At 19.2% G+C, this 18,167-nt stretch overlaps 7 protein-coding genes across 7 annotated transcripts; 5 read left to right on the forward strand and 2 right to left on the reverse strand.

Moving 5' to 3' along the window:
- Positions 1-1,954: 1,954 nt before the first annotated feature.
- SRAE_2000048200 (CIP29 protein) lies at positions 1,955-2,743 on the reverse strand (the record flags this gene model as incomplete). The annotated part of the gene is made up of 1 exon (XM_024651316.1): positions 1,955-2,743. The coding sequence occupies one exon, from the start codon at positions 2,741-2,743 to the stop codon at positions 1,955-1,957; it is 789 nt and encodes a 262-aa protein (XP_024505006.1).
- A 206-nt stretch (positions 2,744-2,949) lies between these two features.
- Positions 2,950-4,789, forward strand: SRAE_2000048300 (Hypothetical protein; the record flags this gene model as incomplete). Its single annotated transcript, XM_024651317.1, has 5 exons — positions 2,950-3,014; positions 3,307-3,315; positions 3,391-3,553; positions 3,603-3,858; positions 3,900-4,789. The coding sequence occupies 5 exons, from the start codon at positions 2,950-2,952 to the stop codon at positions 4,787-4,789; spliced, it is 1,383 nt and encodes a 460-aa protein (XP_024505007.1).
- Positions 4,790-6,466: 1,677 nt separating this feature from the next.
- On the forward strand, positions 6,467-7,158 carry SRAE_2000048400 (Hypothetical protein; the record flags this gene model as incomplete). Its single annotated transcript, XM_024651319.1, has 3 exons — positions 6,467-6,510; positions 6,553-6,583; positions 6,937-7,158. 3 exons carry the CDS (start codon positions 6,467-6,469, stop codon positions 7,156-7,158), a joined length of 297 nt encoding a protein of 98 aa, XP_024505008.1.
- A 13-nt stretch (positions 7,159-7,171) lies between these two features.
- SRAE_2000048450 (Hypothetical protein) lies at positions 7,172-7,354 on the forward strand (the record flags this gene model as incomplete). Its single annotated transcript, XM_024651320.1, has 1 exon — positions 7,172-7,354. One exon carries the CDS (start codon positions 7,172-7,174, stop codon positions 7,352-7,354), a length of 183 nt encoding a protein of 60 aa, XP_024505009.1.
- A 139-nt stretch (positions 7,355-7,493) lies between these two features.
- Positions 7,494-7,781, forward strand: SRAE_2000048500 (Argonaute/Dicer protein, PAZ domain-containing protein; the record flags this gene model as incomplete). The annotated part of the gene is made up of 1 exon (XM_024651321.1): positions 7,494-7,781. The coding sequence occupies one exon, from the start codon at positions 7,494-7,496 to the stop codon at positions 7,779-7,781; it is 288 nt and encodes a 95-aa protein (XP_024505010.1).
- A 605-nt stretch (positions 7,782-8,386) lies between these two features.
- On the forward strand, positions 8,387-8,686 carry SRAE_2000048600 (Stem cell self-renewal protein Piwi domain-containing protein; the record flags this gene model as incomplete). The annotated part of the gene is made up of 1 exon (XM_024651322.1): positions 8,387-8,686. One exon carries the CDS (start codon positions 8,387-8,389, stop codon positions 8,684-8,686), a length of 300 nt encoding a protein of 99 aa, XP_024505011.1.
- A 1,637-nt stretch (positions 8,687-10,323) lies between these two features.
- SRAE_2000048700 (Hypothetical protein) lies at positions 10,324-10,917 on the reverse strand (the record flags this gene model as incomplete). Its single annotated transcript, XM_024651323.1, has 2 exons — positions 10,324-10,452; positions 10,507-10,917. The coding sequence occupies 2 exons, from the start codon at positions 10,915-10,917 to the stop codon at positions 10,324-10,326; spliced, it is 540 nt and encodes a 179-aa protein (XP_024505012.1).
- Between the last annotated feature and the right edge of the window lie 7,250 nt (positions 10,918-18,167).

Here is an 18,167-nt window from a genome sequence, read left to right on the forward strand (position 1 = left end):
TAAAATTGTATTTATATTTAAGTATAAATATTTCAAAAAATCTTAAAAATCAATAAAAGATATCATTACTAAAGAGGAGATGTACATTTTCAATATAATAGATGATATAATTGCAATGGCTAATATTTAACTTTTATATATTATATATAACCTGATTATAAACATATTTAAAATGTCATCTAGGAAAAAAAAAAGTTAATGTACATATATAAAATCAAAGTTATTATGAAATATTTATTAATTAAAGTAAAATCTTTAAACTATTATAACATATTTCATGAGTAAAAAAAATTAAGTTATTAAAAAATCATAAAAATATTCTTTAATAATATGTTTTATAGTGATGTCGTAGAAATTGGCAAAATCAAATATATCTATTTTATTTTTTGAAAAAAAAAATGATGATATATATGATATGGTATATATATTATGCCTTAACATATATATATATACATTTATAATAAAAAAATTTTTTTCCTAAAAAAATAACTTTTATTTAGTATGATGATTCTTTTCAATTTTTATATATATTTTAAAAGCAAACTTAGTATAATGATTAAAATAAATAAATTTTATCATTATTTATTATTTTGTCCAAATATTATAATAAAAAGAGATACCATAATGAGGTGTACAATCATAAAATTTTAAAGAAAGATAATTGTATTATAAAATGAAACTTAATCAACAAAAAGTTTTTAAAAAAAATACCAAAACATTTTATTTGTTTCAGGTGTAAAAAAAAAAATAAATCGGTATACATTAATATAATAATAAAATAAAAAAAGGTAGTTTTTAATTTTAATAGGATAATTCATATTTTCATTCATGCTCCTGTTTTTTAATCTGCACATCAAAAAATCAATGAACTGCTACATCTTATAATATATGTAGAAAAAACTTTGTATATTTACTTCCTTACATTAAAATAGAGAAAGTTTTATCTATTTTTCAATTTTAATTTTTAAAATTATAAACAATTTTTTTTGATAAAAATTTTTTATTTTATATTATCATGACATTTGTTATATTATTGATAAGTATTTTCATTCCTGTAAAAAAGATTTCTCTAATACAGCTTCCAAAATTGGCTAAAAAATAACATTATTATTTGAAAAATTCTGGAAGTTTGTCATTTTTAATTTCAATGGATTAACATGTTTTTCTAACAATCTCTTTTTTGTCAATCATAAAAAATTAGTATTAAAATATAGTAGAAAGAAAATTGATTTATTTTAGACAATTTATCTTTTACCAAAAATCAAAAATGAATTTTTTATTTCCTTGTGTGTATGAAATAATAATTTTATATTACATTAAAATGATAAATAATTTAAAATTTTTGAAAAATTATCAAACTCTCGGGTGATTTTATTCGTTAAAAAATTTTCTTTTTTTTAAACTGTATAATATTATACAATTTACATAAATATTTTTACAATCAAAAAGAAAATATTTGTTTTACTTTCATAAGACAGTTTCATGTATTTCGGATATTATTTTTGTTTACGTAAATTTCTATCATACTCCTTTCTTATTTTTTGAGAGAAAGTAATTTCTTCAAAGTAAGAAAAATTGGAATTATTTTCTTTTTATACTTGAAACGTTTTTGTAAATTTTCATCCAAATTATGTTTAAAAGAAATTTAAATGCATTCACATATATAAAAGAATTTTTTTCTATGTTACCAAAATAATATAAACTTCTAATCTAAAAATTTCTTTACTGTATTTTTATAAGTTATAAAGTATCTTTCATTTTATTTATACTTGGAAGAATAGGAAACAAATTTTACTTCCTTCTACATGTAATTTATTAAAAAAATGGTCTACCAAAATCAAATAGTACCAAAAAAAAAAACAAAAAAACAAACAAAAATAGTTAATTTCGTATGAAATATCATAAATAATTGAGATAGTAATTAGGAAGAAAAATTGTTTTATCACGGTAACGATCAAGCCGTACTCAAACCAAATCTCTCAAGTCTTTTCTTTTTTTTTTCTTCTAAATCAGATACTGTATTAGTTGTTATTCCAAATCTCTTGGCTCTAGCAGCTAGTTTATCAGCATCAATCTCAACTTCACCACCAAATTTTATTTGTTTTCTTTTTTTACCACTAACACTACTTAATGTAGAATTTTTTTCAACTGAAACTTCAGGTATTCCAAAACGTTTAGCTCTTTCCTTCCTTTTTGCTTCTATATCATCTACAGGTAAAGTCTGTGATTCTTGTTGTTGTGCATCTTTGAAACGTTCCTCCCTTAGTTTTTTCTTCTCATCATCAGTAAGAACATTTTCTGCTGGAAGATTAAACCTTTCTGCTCTTTTTAATTTCATTTTCCTTTCATCATCTAATTCAACAACTCCTTCAACATTAATTCTTTTTTTAACTAAAGGTTGTTGTTTGGTATTTTCACTATTTTTAACCTCTTCCTCTTTATTACTCTCCTTCTTTTCTTCTTTTTTTGGTTCATCAATACTTTCAATAGTAGTACCATTCTCAGATTTTTGTCCATTTTTTATTTCCTTAACAGTATCATCATTAAGAAGTTCCTCATCCAAATCAACTATATCTTTAACTGAATGAGCATCTTCATCATCTTTTAATAAACTTTCTTCATTATGTTCTAGGAGTCTTTTAATAAGAACAGCTTTTGTTCCAGTTACTGGTAAATTATAAGATTTAAGTTTTTCTCTTAATTGTGTTACTGTAAGTTTTTCTAACTCATCAGCTGATGACATTCTTTTTCACTTTTATTATTCCTAAAAATAGAGGGAAAATATAAAATAAATAGAAAAAAATATAGATATAAAAAAAAGAATAATCTTGACAAATGGAGAGTCTTTTATTTTGGAAAGATATGTACAAACGAATGAAAACCATAATTTGTTATGTCTTAGTAAATATCTTTTATAGCTATTTATTAATTAATAAATGTTGACCTCTGATGTGTTTAAGTTATTATCAATACACAAGAAAGAGTATATATCATATTATAATACTTTGTAGGAGGTATTTTTTTTTTTGAGTAAATTATTTAAATGGTTATTTTAATTTTGTGCGTAAGATTTCTAGTAACATAATAAATTTCTTTAAAGTTTATTCTTTTATTTATTCCAATGATTTGTTTTTAGCAAAACATATTAATAACCATCATATGAATAGATTGTCTTTTAGTTAAATAATGTAGTTTTAACATAAAAAAAGAGCTATAAAAGAGCCGATCAATTAGAAAATTTGTTAAAAAATTTTTTTTATAAATAATGAACTCCTGCAAAGAATAATTTTAAATAATTTTTTTTAGTAAATTTGGGTGAGTTATAAAAAGTGAATTAAATATGTTAAGTTCAATAATATACAAAAGCAAAACTTTCTTGTTTTCTGGTAGTGTTTTAGGCAAAAGATTTTCTAACAACATGTATGTAAACAATATGAAACAATTATTAAGCCAAGAACTACCTCTTGGTATCAGACCATCTGACGACTTATATCAATCAGTATATAAAATAAAAAAAAGTGAAGAACTTGCAATTCTTATTGGCCAATTATGTGTATGTTTAAAAATTGTTTTTTCTTTAATTAATTTACTTAATTTTTTAGATTCTTTATAAGAAAACAAATAAAGTACCAAGAGTGTTAACTGATAATGATTGGATGAAATTATTGAATATGAATAGGGTAAAAGACAGAGATATTTATTTGTATGATTTGTATATAAAAAGTTTTAATAAAATGTCTCCAAAAGTAGATGAAAAAAGTATATTAGAAGAAAATAAAAAAAAAAATGAAAATCGGGAAATAGTTTATGATCGCAATCACTATCAACTTGTAGATTGTTATGGTAATGATTTTGAAGGTTAGTTTTAAAAAGGAATTTTTATACAATATTAGTTTAAGAACGTATAAATCTACAATATGGTAACAATTATTGCTCAGCCTTAAGAATTAATGAAACAATTCCAAAGATTATTTTTGATTGTAAATACTTATACAAACTTTCTTTAGATATGCAATTCAATTTTTCTCAGGGAATTGTAAAATTATGGAATTATTTTTGGTTAAATGGATGTGTATTTGATATAAAAATGACAAATTTCTTAACAGATCCAGCGTTATCAAATTTAATACAAGACAATTTTCTTTTTTTATATAAATCACAAGGAACAAATGAAGAAAACATTAATATAGATCATGAAAAATGGATGATGTCATCAGGATATGATTGTCCATTTAAACCAACACTTACAACAAAGCAAACAAATTTTTTTATTGATAAATTAGAAAAATCAGCTTTTATTACACCTCTTGCTACCGAAAATTTACCGGATGATATATCAATATTTGATACTTTTATTATTGCGCCATCAGATGAAAAAAGACACAGGGATTCAATATCGCTAGCCAATTATTACAATATGCCAGCATTTAAACTACCAGTAGAAAAGTATTATGGATATAACAGAAAAGTGGATAAATCTAATCCTTTTGTATTAGGGAAAGTACTTTCTTCTGTATATTATAAAAAAATGAACTGGACAAAAGCATTAAGTGTTCATTTATCAAAAGAAAATTTAAAACCATTTTTTGAATCTTTAGATGATAAAGAATATGCAGAAAGAGAGAAGATAAAGCATGAAATGGTTCTCTTTACTCGTAAATTCAAAAAAATGAAATATTCAATTGATTCTAAAATGATTCAAGCAAAAGGAAAAATAGATCCATTAACTGAAAAAAAAATTGTTTATCATAAGTACTCAAGAGAGGAAAGGAAGAAGAATTTCTCTTAGATCTGGTGTCCCATAAAATAACTTTTTTAAATAAAATTTTTATTTTCAAATTTTCTTATTTTTTCTAGCATAAAAAAAATATGAGGAATCAGATAAAAAAAAGATATTTTATGGTTTTATCCTCCCCATTTTCCGTTTTTTTTTTCAAAATAAAAAAAAATTAAATTTTTAAAATATTATTAATTAAAAGTAATAAAAAAAGGTAATTGATATTTGATTTGTACTAATTACTTTCATAATATAGTTAAATAATTTTTAGCTTATCATAAATTATTTTAATCTCTTTTCTATTCTATTTCATTTTATTTTAACCATTTTTGCTTATTACATAAATAATTTTTTTAAAAATTATTTTTTTTATTTTTTTTTAAATTACAAAAGGGGATTGGAAAGGAATCTCATCCTTCAAAAAATAATAAAAAAAATGAATATTGAAAGAAGTTATGACAAATAGAAAATGGGGGGGGGATAAAACCAATAAGGTACCAAAAATTTAAAAAATGATACAATTAATTGTAAATTATTATATACATTTATCATAAAAAAAAATTAAATATTTTAGAAAACAAGTATTACTAACTTTTTGATATTCATTTCATGTCAATATTTTTTTTTATCAATTATATGAAAATTCATTATTTTAATTCGTTTTGATATTTATTAATCTAGATTTATATAAAGTATATTTAATTTTTACTAAATATTTCACATATTAATTATTTCTTTTTTTATATTGATGAATTACTATTTGATGATTGAAACAAATTTTAAACAATATATTATAACAGTTATCAATAATTAATATAAGTATGATATGTTATAGCTAAAGTTATTACATATATTTATTAAAGATTTTAACAGTTCATTTTTTTTGTATAATATTTACTCAAAAATAAAATAATATTATTACACAATTCATCAAATGGTTTCTTTTTATTATTAAAGACCTATTAAATTTATCGATAGAAAAAAGTACAAAAAAAATATATATGAGTATCTTTATATTGGTTTATTGATAAGTCAATAAGAAGCTTCATTATTTTTTAAATATTAATGTAATGAATCTATTAAATGTAACAATTTTATAATGTATTTTGTACCAGTAAAAATTTTCACATAGTTTTTTTTTCACACTCTTCTTAACATAATATTCTATGATCTTTTAAGTAAAAGTGATTATAATTCTATGGTATTATTTCTACATCGTAATAGTATATAAAGAGTTGTATCAATTTATTACTTCAATTAAAATTATCTATTTCATTTCATTTGAAATTTTTTTATAATAGATTTACATTTTATCTTTATCGTTACATTTATAATTAAATTTTTTTTAATTAATAATTTTAGTTTTAAAAATGGCACCAGCTCCACAATTTTAAAGTTCTAGTGGAAGTGTAGATGTAGAAAATTTTGACAGTATGTTACCTTCTGAATTATTAAAGTATTTTAATGTAAGTTTACTATGAATGTTTTTTAATATATACATTTATTTTTAGATTCCTAAAGGTAATACTGAATTTGCTCCTATTAAAGGTATCGGAAATTCTGGAGTTTGAACAAATATTGTTACTAATGTTTATGAAATATCTAAAAATAGTGCTAAAACATGGGTTTATTAATTTGATGTTGGAATTATAATTACAATTAAAAAGTAAAATGATATGGTAAAAAGATATGAACTTAAGAAAAACACAATTTGATGGTTTTAAAATGAAAGAGTAAGTTTTAATAAATATAATATTATAATTATTATTTTATAGTTGTCATTTTCAAACATTAAAAATAATAATGGTAAAACTTTTTCCAATGATTCAACATATCTGAAAAGAAAAACTTCAAATTTCAAAATATTCTATAATATCTGACTTTCATTGCATATTTTTTACAACTGATGATAGTCGTAAAAGAGTGATTGAATCAAAAAAAGGATTATGGAATGTTGTTATTCCTGATGAATATATTTCTTTTGTTCAAAGTATTTTACAATATTTACTTGAAAATCTTCAAAAAGTTGAGTTGGAATTTAAGCTTACCAATGAATTTGATGCCTCTGATTGTTTATTTAAAAATTCTGTTAATGATAAAAATTGCATTCCTTTTTTTTTAATTTATTAGTTGATATCAAAAAAAATTTAAATTATGAGGAATGGGCTAATTATAACAATGGTAAAAGTTATCTTATTAATCCAGAAAAATATGAATTTAGTGAATGTGATATGCCACCACTTCCTGATGCAAAATATCTTGGAATGGGAAGTTTTAGTAGTGTTAGACAAGCTGGTAATATAAAAAATGATAGTGTTGGTCTTATTTATGTTGTTGATTCTATTAAAAACTGCATTTCATGTGTCACAATTATTAATTAAAAAATTTTATGAAATGATAACAAGACCTGGAACAGGTTCAAGAATTGAAAAAATGAAATTTTGTAGAACTGTTTATGAAAAAGTTTTAAATAATTTTAAAGGATTAGTTTGCCATTGTATTAATTTAAATAGAAAAGAAATAATTATTCATGATATTGATGATTATGGAGCTGATACTAAAACAAATTATTATTAGAAATGAAAAAATGACAATTCAAGAATATTATTTAAAAAAATATAATATTACTTTATAATTTCCATCATATCCATTGATTATACAAAAACTTAAACGTAATGAAGATGGTAAAAAGATAAAGGGTTTAAATTATTATCCAATGGAACTTTTAGAAGTTGCAAATTATCAAAGAGTTAAACCAAAATCTCAAACACCAGATCAAATAAGATATTTAATAAAAACATGTGCTATAAATCCTCCCACTAGACTTTTTGGCATACAACGTTTATTTAAATCTCTCCAAGTAACAAACAATGAATTTTTTCATTATCATAATTTAAAAGTACAAAATAATCCAATAAAAGTTTCTGGACGTGTATTGGAGTCACCTAAAATTGTTTATGCTAATAATCGCTATGTTAATACTAAAATTGATAATAAATCATGAGATATTGATTCTCAAGATAAATTTATTATACCATTAAAAATTACTAATTGGGGATGTTATTATTTTAAACCAATTGGTATTTGAAAACTTACAATATCTGATATTAGACAATTTTTGATATTTATACAAGTCAAGCAAGACAATAAGATATTTTTATTGAAGATTGTTATGAAATAAAACGAGTTTTTTCAAATGAAAAGTATCTTGAAGATTTATTTATTTATCTTAATAAAGAAAAAGCAGATTTTGCTATATTTTTATCACATGCTAAATTAACAGAATTGCATCAATTAATCAAATTATTTTGTAAAGATGCATTGGAATGCATTTAATGTATGTTTTGCTTCTCAAAACATACTTAGAATGTTATAAAACAAAAGTTTAGTATATAAGTAAAACTAATTTTGATATTAATATATATACTCGGTGATCCCTGTTCGGATCACCAATCTTTCTCAATAAAGAATTATAAAATAAAGACAATACTCTGTTTATCAATTTTATAATTTTAAAGAATATATAATGTAACAACTGAAGATTCAAGACATAATACTGTTAAGAATATAATTTTTAAAAAACAATATAAAACATTAGATAATATTCTTATGAAAACTAATGTTAAAGTTGGTGGATTCAATTATAATTTAGTTAATTCAGACATGAAATTAATTGTTAATAATAAAAAACTTATTATTGGAATTGGTTTCAATCATACAAGAAGTGGTACTTCTGATGGATTAACAACTGTTGGATTTGCTGCTAATACAACCAAAGATTCTCCGCATTCTTGGGCTGTTCCCGTCAACTTGTGGCGGATGCTTTGGAAACCGAAAATCCTGTTATCGGTAAAAAAAGGGCATCGTTGTAGAAATCGACGGAAGTACAGCAGGGGACACCGGATCTAAAATTCAACCGGAAAGGAATAAATCAAAAGAATCTTTTTGAAAATCATATAAATTTATATTTTTTTTAATATAAAACCAGACAATATTGTATACTATTCTGTTTTGTAAGAACTATTTTTTTAAATAAAATTAAGTAAATTTATTTTTATTTCTTTTATATGTCTAAGTTTTTAATTAAGATTTTTTTTAACAGAAAATAAATCTTTATTTAATACTTTTAAATATCAAACAATATAATATACTAATAAGAAATATTTTTTTTTAAATTATAAAATAATTTTTCATAAATTCATTGTAACATAAAAAGATTGTAAAAATATAGGGTGGAAAAAAGTTTATAAAATTTTTAAAAATTGAGGTAATTGAAATCGAACACCACATAATTGTAGAAAAAGTCTTTCAAAACATCATGTAATTATATCACTAAGAAAATTTAATTCTATAATTTTCCAAAAAGAAAATAAAATTAATGAATTTTAAAGGCATTATCCAGAAATAGCACTTTTAATGTTTCTTAATTTAAAAATATAATAAAAAAAATAAGTTTATTCTTGTTATATAAAAATTATTTATTGTAAATTTTAACTAAATAAATAATTCTTGTGTTATAAATTTTATCTTTTATATCATTGAATATTTTTAGATGAAGTAAAAAAATTAAAAATATATTAAAGTTTGTTATGTTAATATTATTAGATAACAACTTTAGATACTGTTTAAAATGCCATATTTTATCTGTCACTTATTAAAATGATATATCAAACTATCAATACTAAAATGTGGTTTTTCAAGTTAATGCTTGTAGTTGTTTTTGATAAAGATAATTATTTTGCTAGATTCCAATAAATCTTTTTTACGAATTAATATGGAAAACATGCTAAAAAACAAGGACAAAATTTTAAAAAACGACATAGTAGTAAAATTCTGTCTTTTAAAATTTTATTGCTTCAAAAAGTGCAAGTTTTAATGCTACAAAATAAAAAAAAGCATATGTTTTGGTTCTAACGATTCTTATTTTTTATAAAAGTATTAATCTTTCATTATGCTTGTTGAAAATTTTATTAAAAAGTATGCATTTAACATAAGACAACATCATAAATAAAATATATGTTAAATACATATACATAATTAATTAATTTTTTTATTTATTTCAAAAGTTTATAGTTGACTAAATGGAAACCAATAATATTTTGTTGGAATATAACTTTCTTCTGAATAATAAAATATAAAAAAAAACTACCGATAGAAGAAGAAGACCAATAAAAAATATTTGAAAATATACTTAAGAACAATCTATCTAAATTGACCTGGCTAAAAAAAATTAACTAAGATTCAGATTCAAAAAATAAGAAATTCAATTAAAGAATGTTTCTTTCAAAATTGAAAAATTTTCAATAATGCTTTTGTTTAAAAATATTAAATCAGGTTTTTTTTTACTGTTATATATGTGTATATTTATTTTTATGTATAAAATATATATTTAAAAACTTTTTCATAATAATATTAAAATAAATTTTAATTACTAATTTTATTTAGATTAAAAAAAAACAATAAATCAAAAGAAAGAAAAGAATTTTATGTCAAGATCAAGAAAGGATATATAAGTATGTATATAGTAGGTTGATATTGTTATATTCTTAGGCACGTGCACTATAATATGGCCAATATGAGTATGGATTATATCCCATTGTAGCAATAGCTGATTGATCTTTATTTGGTTGAGGATTTGTAGTTTCTTCATAAACTCTTCTTGCATTCTTATTAGCCTTAAATGATAAAAAAAAATTAAATAATGAAATAATATAAAAAAAAATACTTACTTTTCTGGCATGAAGACATGATGAACAGGTAGCAATACACATAGGAATAGTAAAAATAAGTGTTGCAACAGCTGCAGCAGCAATAGTAAGAAGTCCAATAGTAGTCCACCAATGGAAATTCATACCACACCTTAAATTACATTCAGGTTGCTTATTTCTTTCAATTCTTGAAAATATTCCTTTAACACATACACCCTGAACAAAGATTGATTTAAAAATATCTTCACACTCATCTTCACATCGTGATTTAGATTCATCTGTCTTAGATGAGAAGTATCCAGGTGCACAGATACACTCCTGTCCATTAAATATTTGATTTACTTCACAAGCTTTTTGTTGTCCAAAAATATTTGATGGAAGGTAAATTGATAATAAAGATAAAATAAAAATAATATTTTGTGAAGAAATCATAATATTTTGTAGATTGTTTATGTATATCACTCTTTAATAAAAGTACTAAAATAGTAAGAAAAAAAAAATATTAACGTTGCGCAATTTAATAAAAGATAGAAAATGTATTTTTAATGTTATGTTAAAATATATATTTATTGAGATTGGAAAATTTTTACTATAAAATTAAATTAACAATATTTAAAGTGGTAATATAGATAAAATAATGTATTGTAGTAATGATGACAAAAAAAAAAATTTTTTTTTTAAAGTTGTTTTTAATTATTTTTTTTTATTGTAAAGAAAAGTATATAGGTAATGAAAATAATAACTTTAAATATACAATAAATAAATTAATATATTTTAAAAAAAACAACCGTTTTATACTATAATTTTAACATAAAAAAAAATCAATTAACATTTTATGTTAGTTGATTTAATGATGTTATTTTTTTTAAAAAATTAATTAAAAAGTATATATATATATATAATTATTAAGAATAAATTATAATTAATAATTTTAAAAAGTAGAAAACAAGTAAAAAAAAATTTTTTTTTTTATTTAATTTAAATATTTTTATAAAAGAACCATTAACTTCTTTTAATTATCAATTAAAAAGTCAAAATAAAACTAGAAGTAAATATATTTTCTTTTTCTCTCTATAATTGTGTACTTTATTATCAGTATCAGTATAATTTTTAATATTAAACATAGTTAACATAAATAGACAAAAATTTTTAAAATGAAACAAAGAATGATATAAATTAATAATAAAAATTTATATTATATTAAAGAATCTTTAACATATATATATTTTATTTAGGCGGGTATTTTGTAATAATATATAATTTTAATATCATACAGAGAACTTCATTTGGTCAAGGATACCATATTAAGAAACTGGAGATTGTTATAGTGAGTGATTGATTATTTTTCTAGGTAAAAGATATAATTATATATATATATATTTATATACCAAACATTTGCCAATTATTATTACATTTAATAGTTATAAAATCTTGTTAATTAAATAATAAAATAAAAAGTTTTTTTTTTTTTATTCTTATCTTATTTAATTTTTTTTTAACTAATATAAAATCAAAATTTTATCTTTTATAATATAAAACACTATAAATATCTAGTTTTTTAAAAAAAAAATAAAAAATAAAGTTGAAATATTTTTATAACAATATAATTTATAATTTCCTTTTAATAAATTTTAAATATTATTAAGTAAGTTTTTATTTGATATTAAAAAAAAAGTTATACCTACCTAATTTGATTGAGATAAGAAATAAATAAAAAAGAAACAAAAATATTATCAAATTAATTTTTCTTTTTAAATATTTATTAATTTAAGAAAAGTATGATATCTTCTGTTACCAAGGTCAAGATTTTTAATATATATATTTAAAGTTCAGAAGTTATATTGCGCACTTTTGATAAAAATAATTATATTTATTATAATGATTTAGTTACATTAGATATCATATTAAGTTATATAAAATATTTGTGGTTAATTTTATCATTATTTTTACAGTTATACATACACTAAAGAAAAGGTATATTATGGTAAAGAAGATATTTATTTGCGTAAAAATGTGTATCTAAAGAATGTTGATGATGATGAAACGCCAAAATGAAGATGGGTAATTAAATTGTTGTAATATTATTAGGGTAATCAAGTGTCAAAGTGTTTATGACAAAATATTAAGATGTTTTAATAGATTTTATCAATATCAATATAACATGAATAAGTTACACTATATTTGAAATTTTATAAATTTTATATGTTAAAGTAGTAAAAATTTATAAATTTAATACATAATTAGACAAAGGTTATCATGAATGATATTATAAATGATTTATTATTTTTGTTAATACTTAAATTTAGTCAATAATTAATTTATTATTTTTATTATATTAATAAAATAAATTTAAATTAAATATAATAAAGATAAAAAATTAGTAAAAAAAAATATGATTTAAAATATAATATAATCAATCTATAATTAAAAAATGTTTCAATTACCTAATATAATAATGATACTAAAAAAAATCTATTTTAAATTTTGAGTTATTTTAAACTGATAACTAACCTTTATAATATTACTAACAAAAATATAAAAATTGATAGATATTATCAAACTAGACAATTGCAAATTAACTATATATGTAATCATGATATGATGTAAATGGGTATTTTTAAAATATTTGAATTTATATATTACAACAATATAATATTATAAAAATAAATAATGATAATATTTTACTCAAACATATATATATTTATATATATCAATATCAAATTATAACTAATAACGGGTAATTGAAACAAAATCTTTGATATAATAAATAATTATATTATTATCCTCAAATAAATATAATTTTAAAAATAAATTTTTATTCCAAAATATTTTCTATTGAAAATATGTAGATATAAAATAATTTATTTTTAAATTACAATACAGTTTGAAAAGAAAAGAATCTAGTTTAAAATAAATTTGTATCTGATAAAATAATAAGAAAAGGTGCCTTAATATTTTAGAAGGTAATATATATATATATATATAACAATATATTTATAAATAATAATCTTAAAACTTTTTTTTTTTGTCCTTCTTTTCTTACCATATATATCTTTTATTTTACAAAGCAGGAGGTATGATAAATTTTTACATAATATCCTTTACATCTCTTTGATAGGCTTTTCTATTGTTATCAATAATAAAAGATGAATAATAGTAGAAATTTTGGGTAAAGAAAAAAAAATTTTTAAAGATATTTATTTATTATTTTGGTGATTTTAAAAATTTGATTGACATTTTGTGAATTTTTTATTGTTCAATGTTTTTTTCTCATACAAAAAATTAAAATTGATAAATAGTATAATTTTTATTTATCATAAAAAAGTATTATAAAAAATCTTTTTTTCCAATTCATTATTAAAGTTTTTTTTTCAAGAATACAACTCATTAACAATCTTTAACATAAACACTTTAACATAAAAGTGCCAAATAAAATAATTCAAAATTATAAGTTATTACTAAAAGTCTTTTTTTTTTTTTACCAAATTTCATTTATTTTCTCTTATTCTCTTCTTTTAAATATATTAAAAAACAATTTCCTTCTTCTAAGTGAACATAAATTATCTCCTTATATTTATATTAAAAATTTTATAACTATATGTATATGGTTGTTTGCCATACATATTTATTCAGTGAAAAAAAATTTTTTTTCCTTTAACTGAAACGAAAAAAAAAATTTAATCTAAGTATTTAAAGAAAAGCTTAAATACATAAACTTTTCTTAAACTTTTTTAGTTTTAATATTTTTTTTTATAATCAAACATATATTAAAATCTTTTTTTTTTGCCTGTTAAAAAGTACTTTGTTATGTTTTTATTTTTGTATGAAATAATTAATTAAGTGAAAAAAAAATAAAAATTATAGTTTTGAAAAATAAAAAAGTATAATTACTAAGAAATATTTTTGTAAAAATGAATTTGTTAACTTTCAATTTCTACTACTTATTGTGGATAATTTTATATATAACAGGTAAGTTGATGATAAATAAATATCTTTTTAAAAATTTCTAAATTTTTATGTTAATATTTAATAGGAAAAAAAAACCGCTTATATGATTAAAATAAATTTAACATACTTAAGATAAGTTTATTGTATCTTAAAGATATCTATTTGATAAGATAAAAAAATTATTTAATCTTAACAAAATGTTTTTTTTATTAATCATACAAGTACAATCATTGTATAAAAATTGATAACAATCATTTAACACCTCGTTAAAATAATTTTCTTTAAACAATATTTACAATTTATTACCAACCAATGTTTTTTTTATATTAACATAAATGTTTTTTATACAATAGTACGATCATTATTAATAAATTTATTTATAAAAATAAATATTTTAACAAAAAAATACATTTATATAACTAATAATCCAAATAAATCATAAAAAAAATTTTTTTTTCTTATATTTGAAGTTCTTAAACTTATATAAATATTCAATATCAACCAATTTTTAATATATTTTGTAAATATAAAAATAAAAGATCACAAATAAAATTATCAATGGTTTTTATATTGATAGTTAATTTAAAAGATTCACAAAATATGTTACTTCAAATATAAATTTTTTTTTTATAAATTTTATTTTGTTTACACTTTTGTTAGTATAATTTAAAAAAAAAAATTTATTTAAAAAATATTAAGTGATAAAAGATAATAAATGAAAGAATAAAAATTTATCATATACTTTTATGAGAAAATAAATATTTATTACTATTAAAGATTTTATTTCTTAAAAATTATTACTTTATTAGTAATAAAATGCCAATTTTGTTGGTGTACTAAATTATTATGTCAAATCTTTTTGTACTTAAGATAGTAAATGTAAAATGCAAGATATATACATATATATATTTATATATATATAATACAAATAGTTAGATAGAGAGAAAAAGAAAATTACAATCATTGTTGAAGTCGAAGGGGTCAAATTCACTACCACTAAAAAATTTGTTGTATTCAATGTTTATTTGAATATATGTATGTATGTATATGTTGATTTGGAATATTCATTCGCGTTGACTATATATTGCGGAAGAGAGAGACAAAACTTTGTGGTCACTTTCTTCTATTATACTATTTTCTTAAGATTCTCCTTTTTATCAAAAAATTATTTTAAGATCTTTCTTTTGATTTTGTTTATTATAAATATTTTGATATTTCTAATACTTTTTTATCTTTATATAATGATTTCTTTGTTATTTATATTTTTTTATTTAACTATTTCATTATATAAAGTTTTTTTTGTTTTAATTTATTTTTTTTATTTATTTATTAAATTACTATTGTTTTTACAATGTACCTATAATAATTATCTTTTATAATATTTGGATTATAATGTTATCGTTTTAAAATTATTGATAATTTTATTTTAATCTATTTTTGTACTTAAACAAAATCATTAATGTATATTTTAATATGCATCAATAAATTTTTGTTTATTATCATTTTCTTTTTGTAACAATAAAAGATTAACCAATATTAGTCATTCTACTAATATTATCTTTTCAAATGGGGAAAATAAAAAGAATAGTTAATGAAATAAGTTAGTTTATGGGTTTGGTTTCAAATATGTATATAATATTTTGACAATAATCATTTACAAATATTAAAAATTGTTTAAAAAAATAAAAACTTATCATTGATATATGATTTATATTTTCAAAAATCATTTTTATTTCTATCATTTTGATCATTTTAATATCTTAAATAATAACGAATATATATATATATATATTTTAGTAAATTTGTTTCAATATATATATATATATATTTATATGATAAATAGATTGGCAGATGGTTTATCTTCTTTGTATATATGTATTTCTTTAAACTTCTGGCCATTCATATTTAAAAACACTAGTTTATTATTTAAAAGTTCACGTCTATCTATATTTATTAATAGTTATTAATTATATATTATGTATTTATAAAGAATTTTTTTAATTGATAAAATTTCTATTCAAACAAAAGTATCATATTCCTGTCAAAATATTTTTTGCATAATTTTATTTTCATATAAAAAACTATTTTAACCACATATACTTTTTTTTTAAAATGTTCTACTTTGAAATTTGCCATTGTTATTATACTTCTGTTTTTTTTTCCATATTACTATTAACCTTTTTAATGACATAAATTTTGTTTAATTAAATAATTTTAATATTATTACTTAAAAATTATATATTTATTTTATTAAATATCAATAACATTAATATTGCCATTTTAAATTATAAAATATATCGAATATGTTAAAAAAAAATAAAGAAAGAAAGCATTGTTAATCATTGATGTATCCTTTTTTCTAACTATAACCATTGGGACATAAAATTTATGTAGTATCTCTTTTACTATTTTTTTTTAATATAAATAAATGAGTTTTTTTTTTTTTCAAATACACACCTGGTTAATAACAATATAAAAAACTATAACTGGAATTATTTATTAGTAAAATATATTAAATATATTTTATTATTATATATACACACTTTTTTTAAAATATTATTTACAATAACTAATTTATTTTGAATCATTTTTTCGGGACAAATATATGTAATATTCATGTATTTAGTTATTAAAACAATTAATTTTATTTCAATTGTTTAGTTTTAATTTCTTTTTTTTTTATATTATAGATTTCTAAATATCAATTAAATATTTAATATATATCAAAATTCATTAATATAAATTTTTTATTTTGAAATTATTAAATTAATATTTTATAAATGTTCTTTCTTTTTTGAGTACAATAAATAAATTTTTGAAATATATATACATATATAACGTTCATTTGATTACTGTTTATAAAATCTATTCATAAATATTTAAAATCTTTTTTCACATTACAATTTTTTTTTAATACATTTTTTTTTATTGTTAATGAATCATAATAATTTTTATGTCTACTTTCAAAGTACATTTTAATGTTAATTTCTATTATATATCATTAAAAAAAAATATATATAAATTTATTTCTATCTATCTACTTATTTAGTTATAATTAATTTATATTGTTTTATAAAAATTTTAAAATTGTATACAAGTTAAATGTAATTAAAAGTCCAATTTTATTTCTATATATTTTTATAATTTAAATTGGTGATAAATGTTATTATAATTTGTTTACATATTTTTGTAAAAAAGAAAAGTATTTTAACTTTTTATATATCATCTATTTTCGTATTCTTAAAAATGTGCTTATTCATGAAACATTCACAAAACAATTCCCAATTATTAGTCATTTTTCTTTCCTTTACATATCAACATAAAATATCGTATTATAGTAATTTATCTTTTTTTTTGTCTTTAAAAAGTGCATTTTTTTTTTTTTGATTAAATTAACAGTCAAAACATAATTTTATTTTTTATTTAGTTAAATTAATAATTTTACAATATAAAGTATCTTTTTACCCTAACCTTTATAATAATAATTTATTGAAACTTTCATTGAAGTATAAATATATTTTAACCAACTATTTTCATCTTTTACGGAGGCGGTTTATATGAAATCTACTATTCATGTCTGTTGGTGTGAGGGTAGGAGGACATAAACTTACTTTTTTTTTTTAGTTAAAATAGTTATTCTTCTCAAATATAAAATAACATTAATATATATTACTCTTTTTAAATAAAATAATAATAAAAGACTTCTGCCAAGTCGTCATCTTTCATCATCACTC

Source organism: Strongyloides ratti (assembly GCF_001040885.1).
Source record: "Strongyloides ratti genome assembly S_ratti_ED321, chromosome : 2".
NCBI classification, from domain to species: Eukaryota; Metazoa; Nematoda; class Chromadorea; order Rhabditida; family Strongyloididae; genus Strongyloides; species Strongyloides ratti.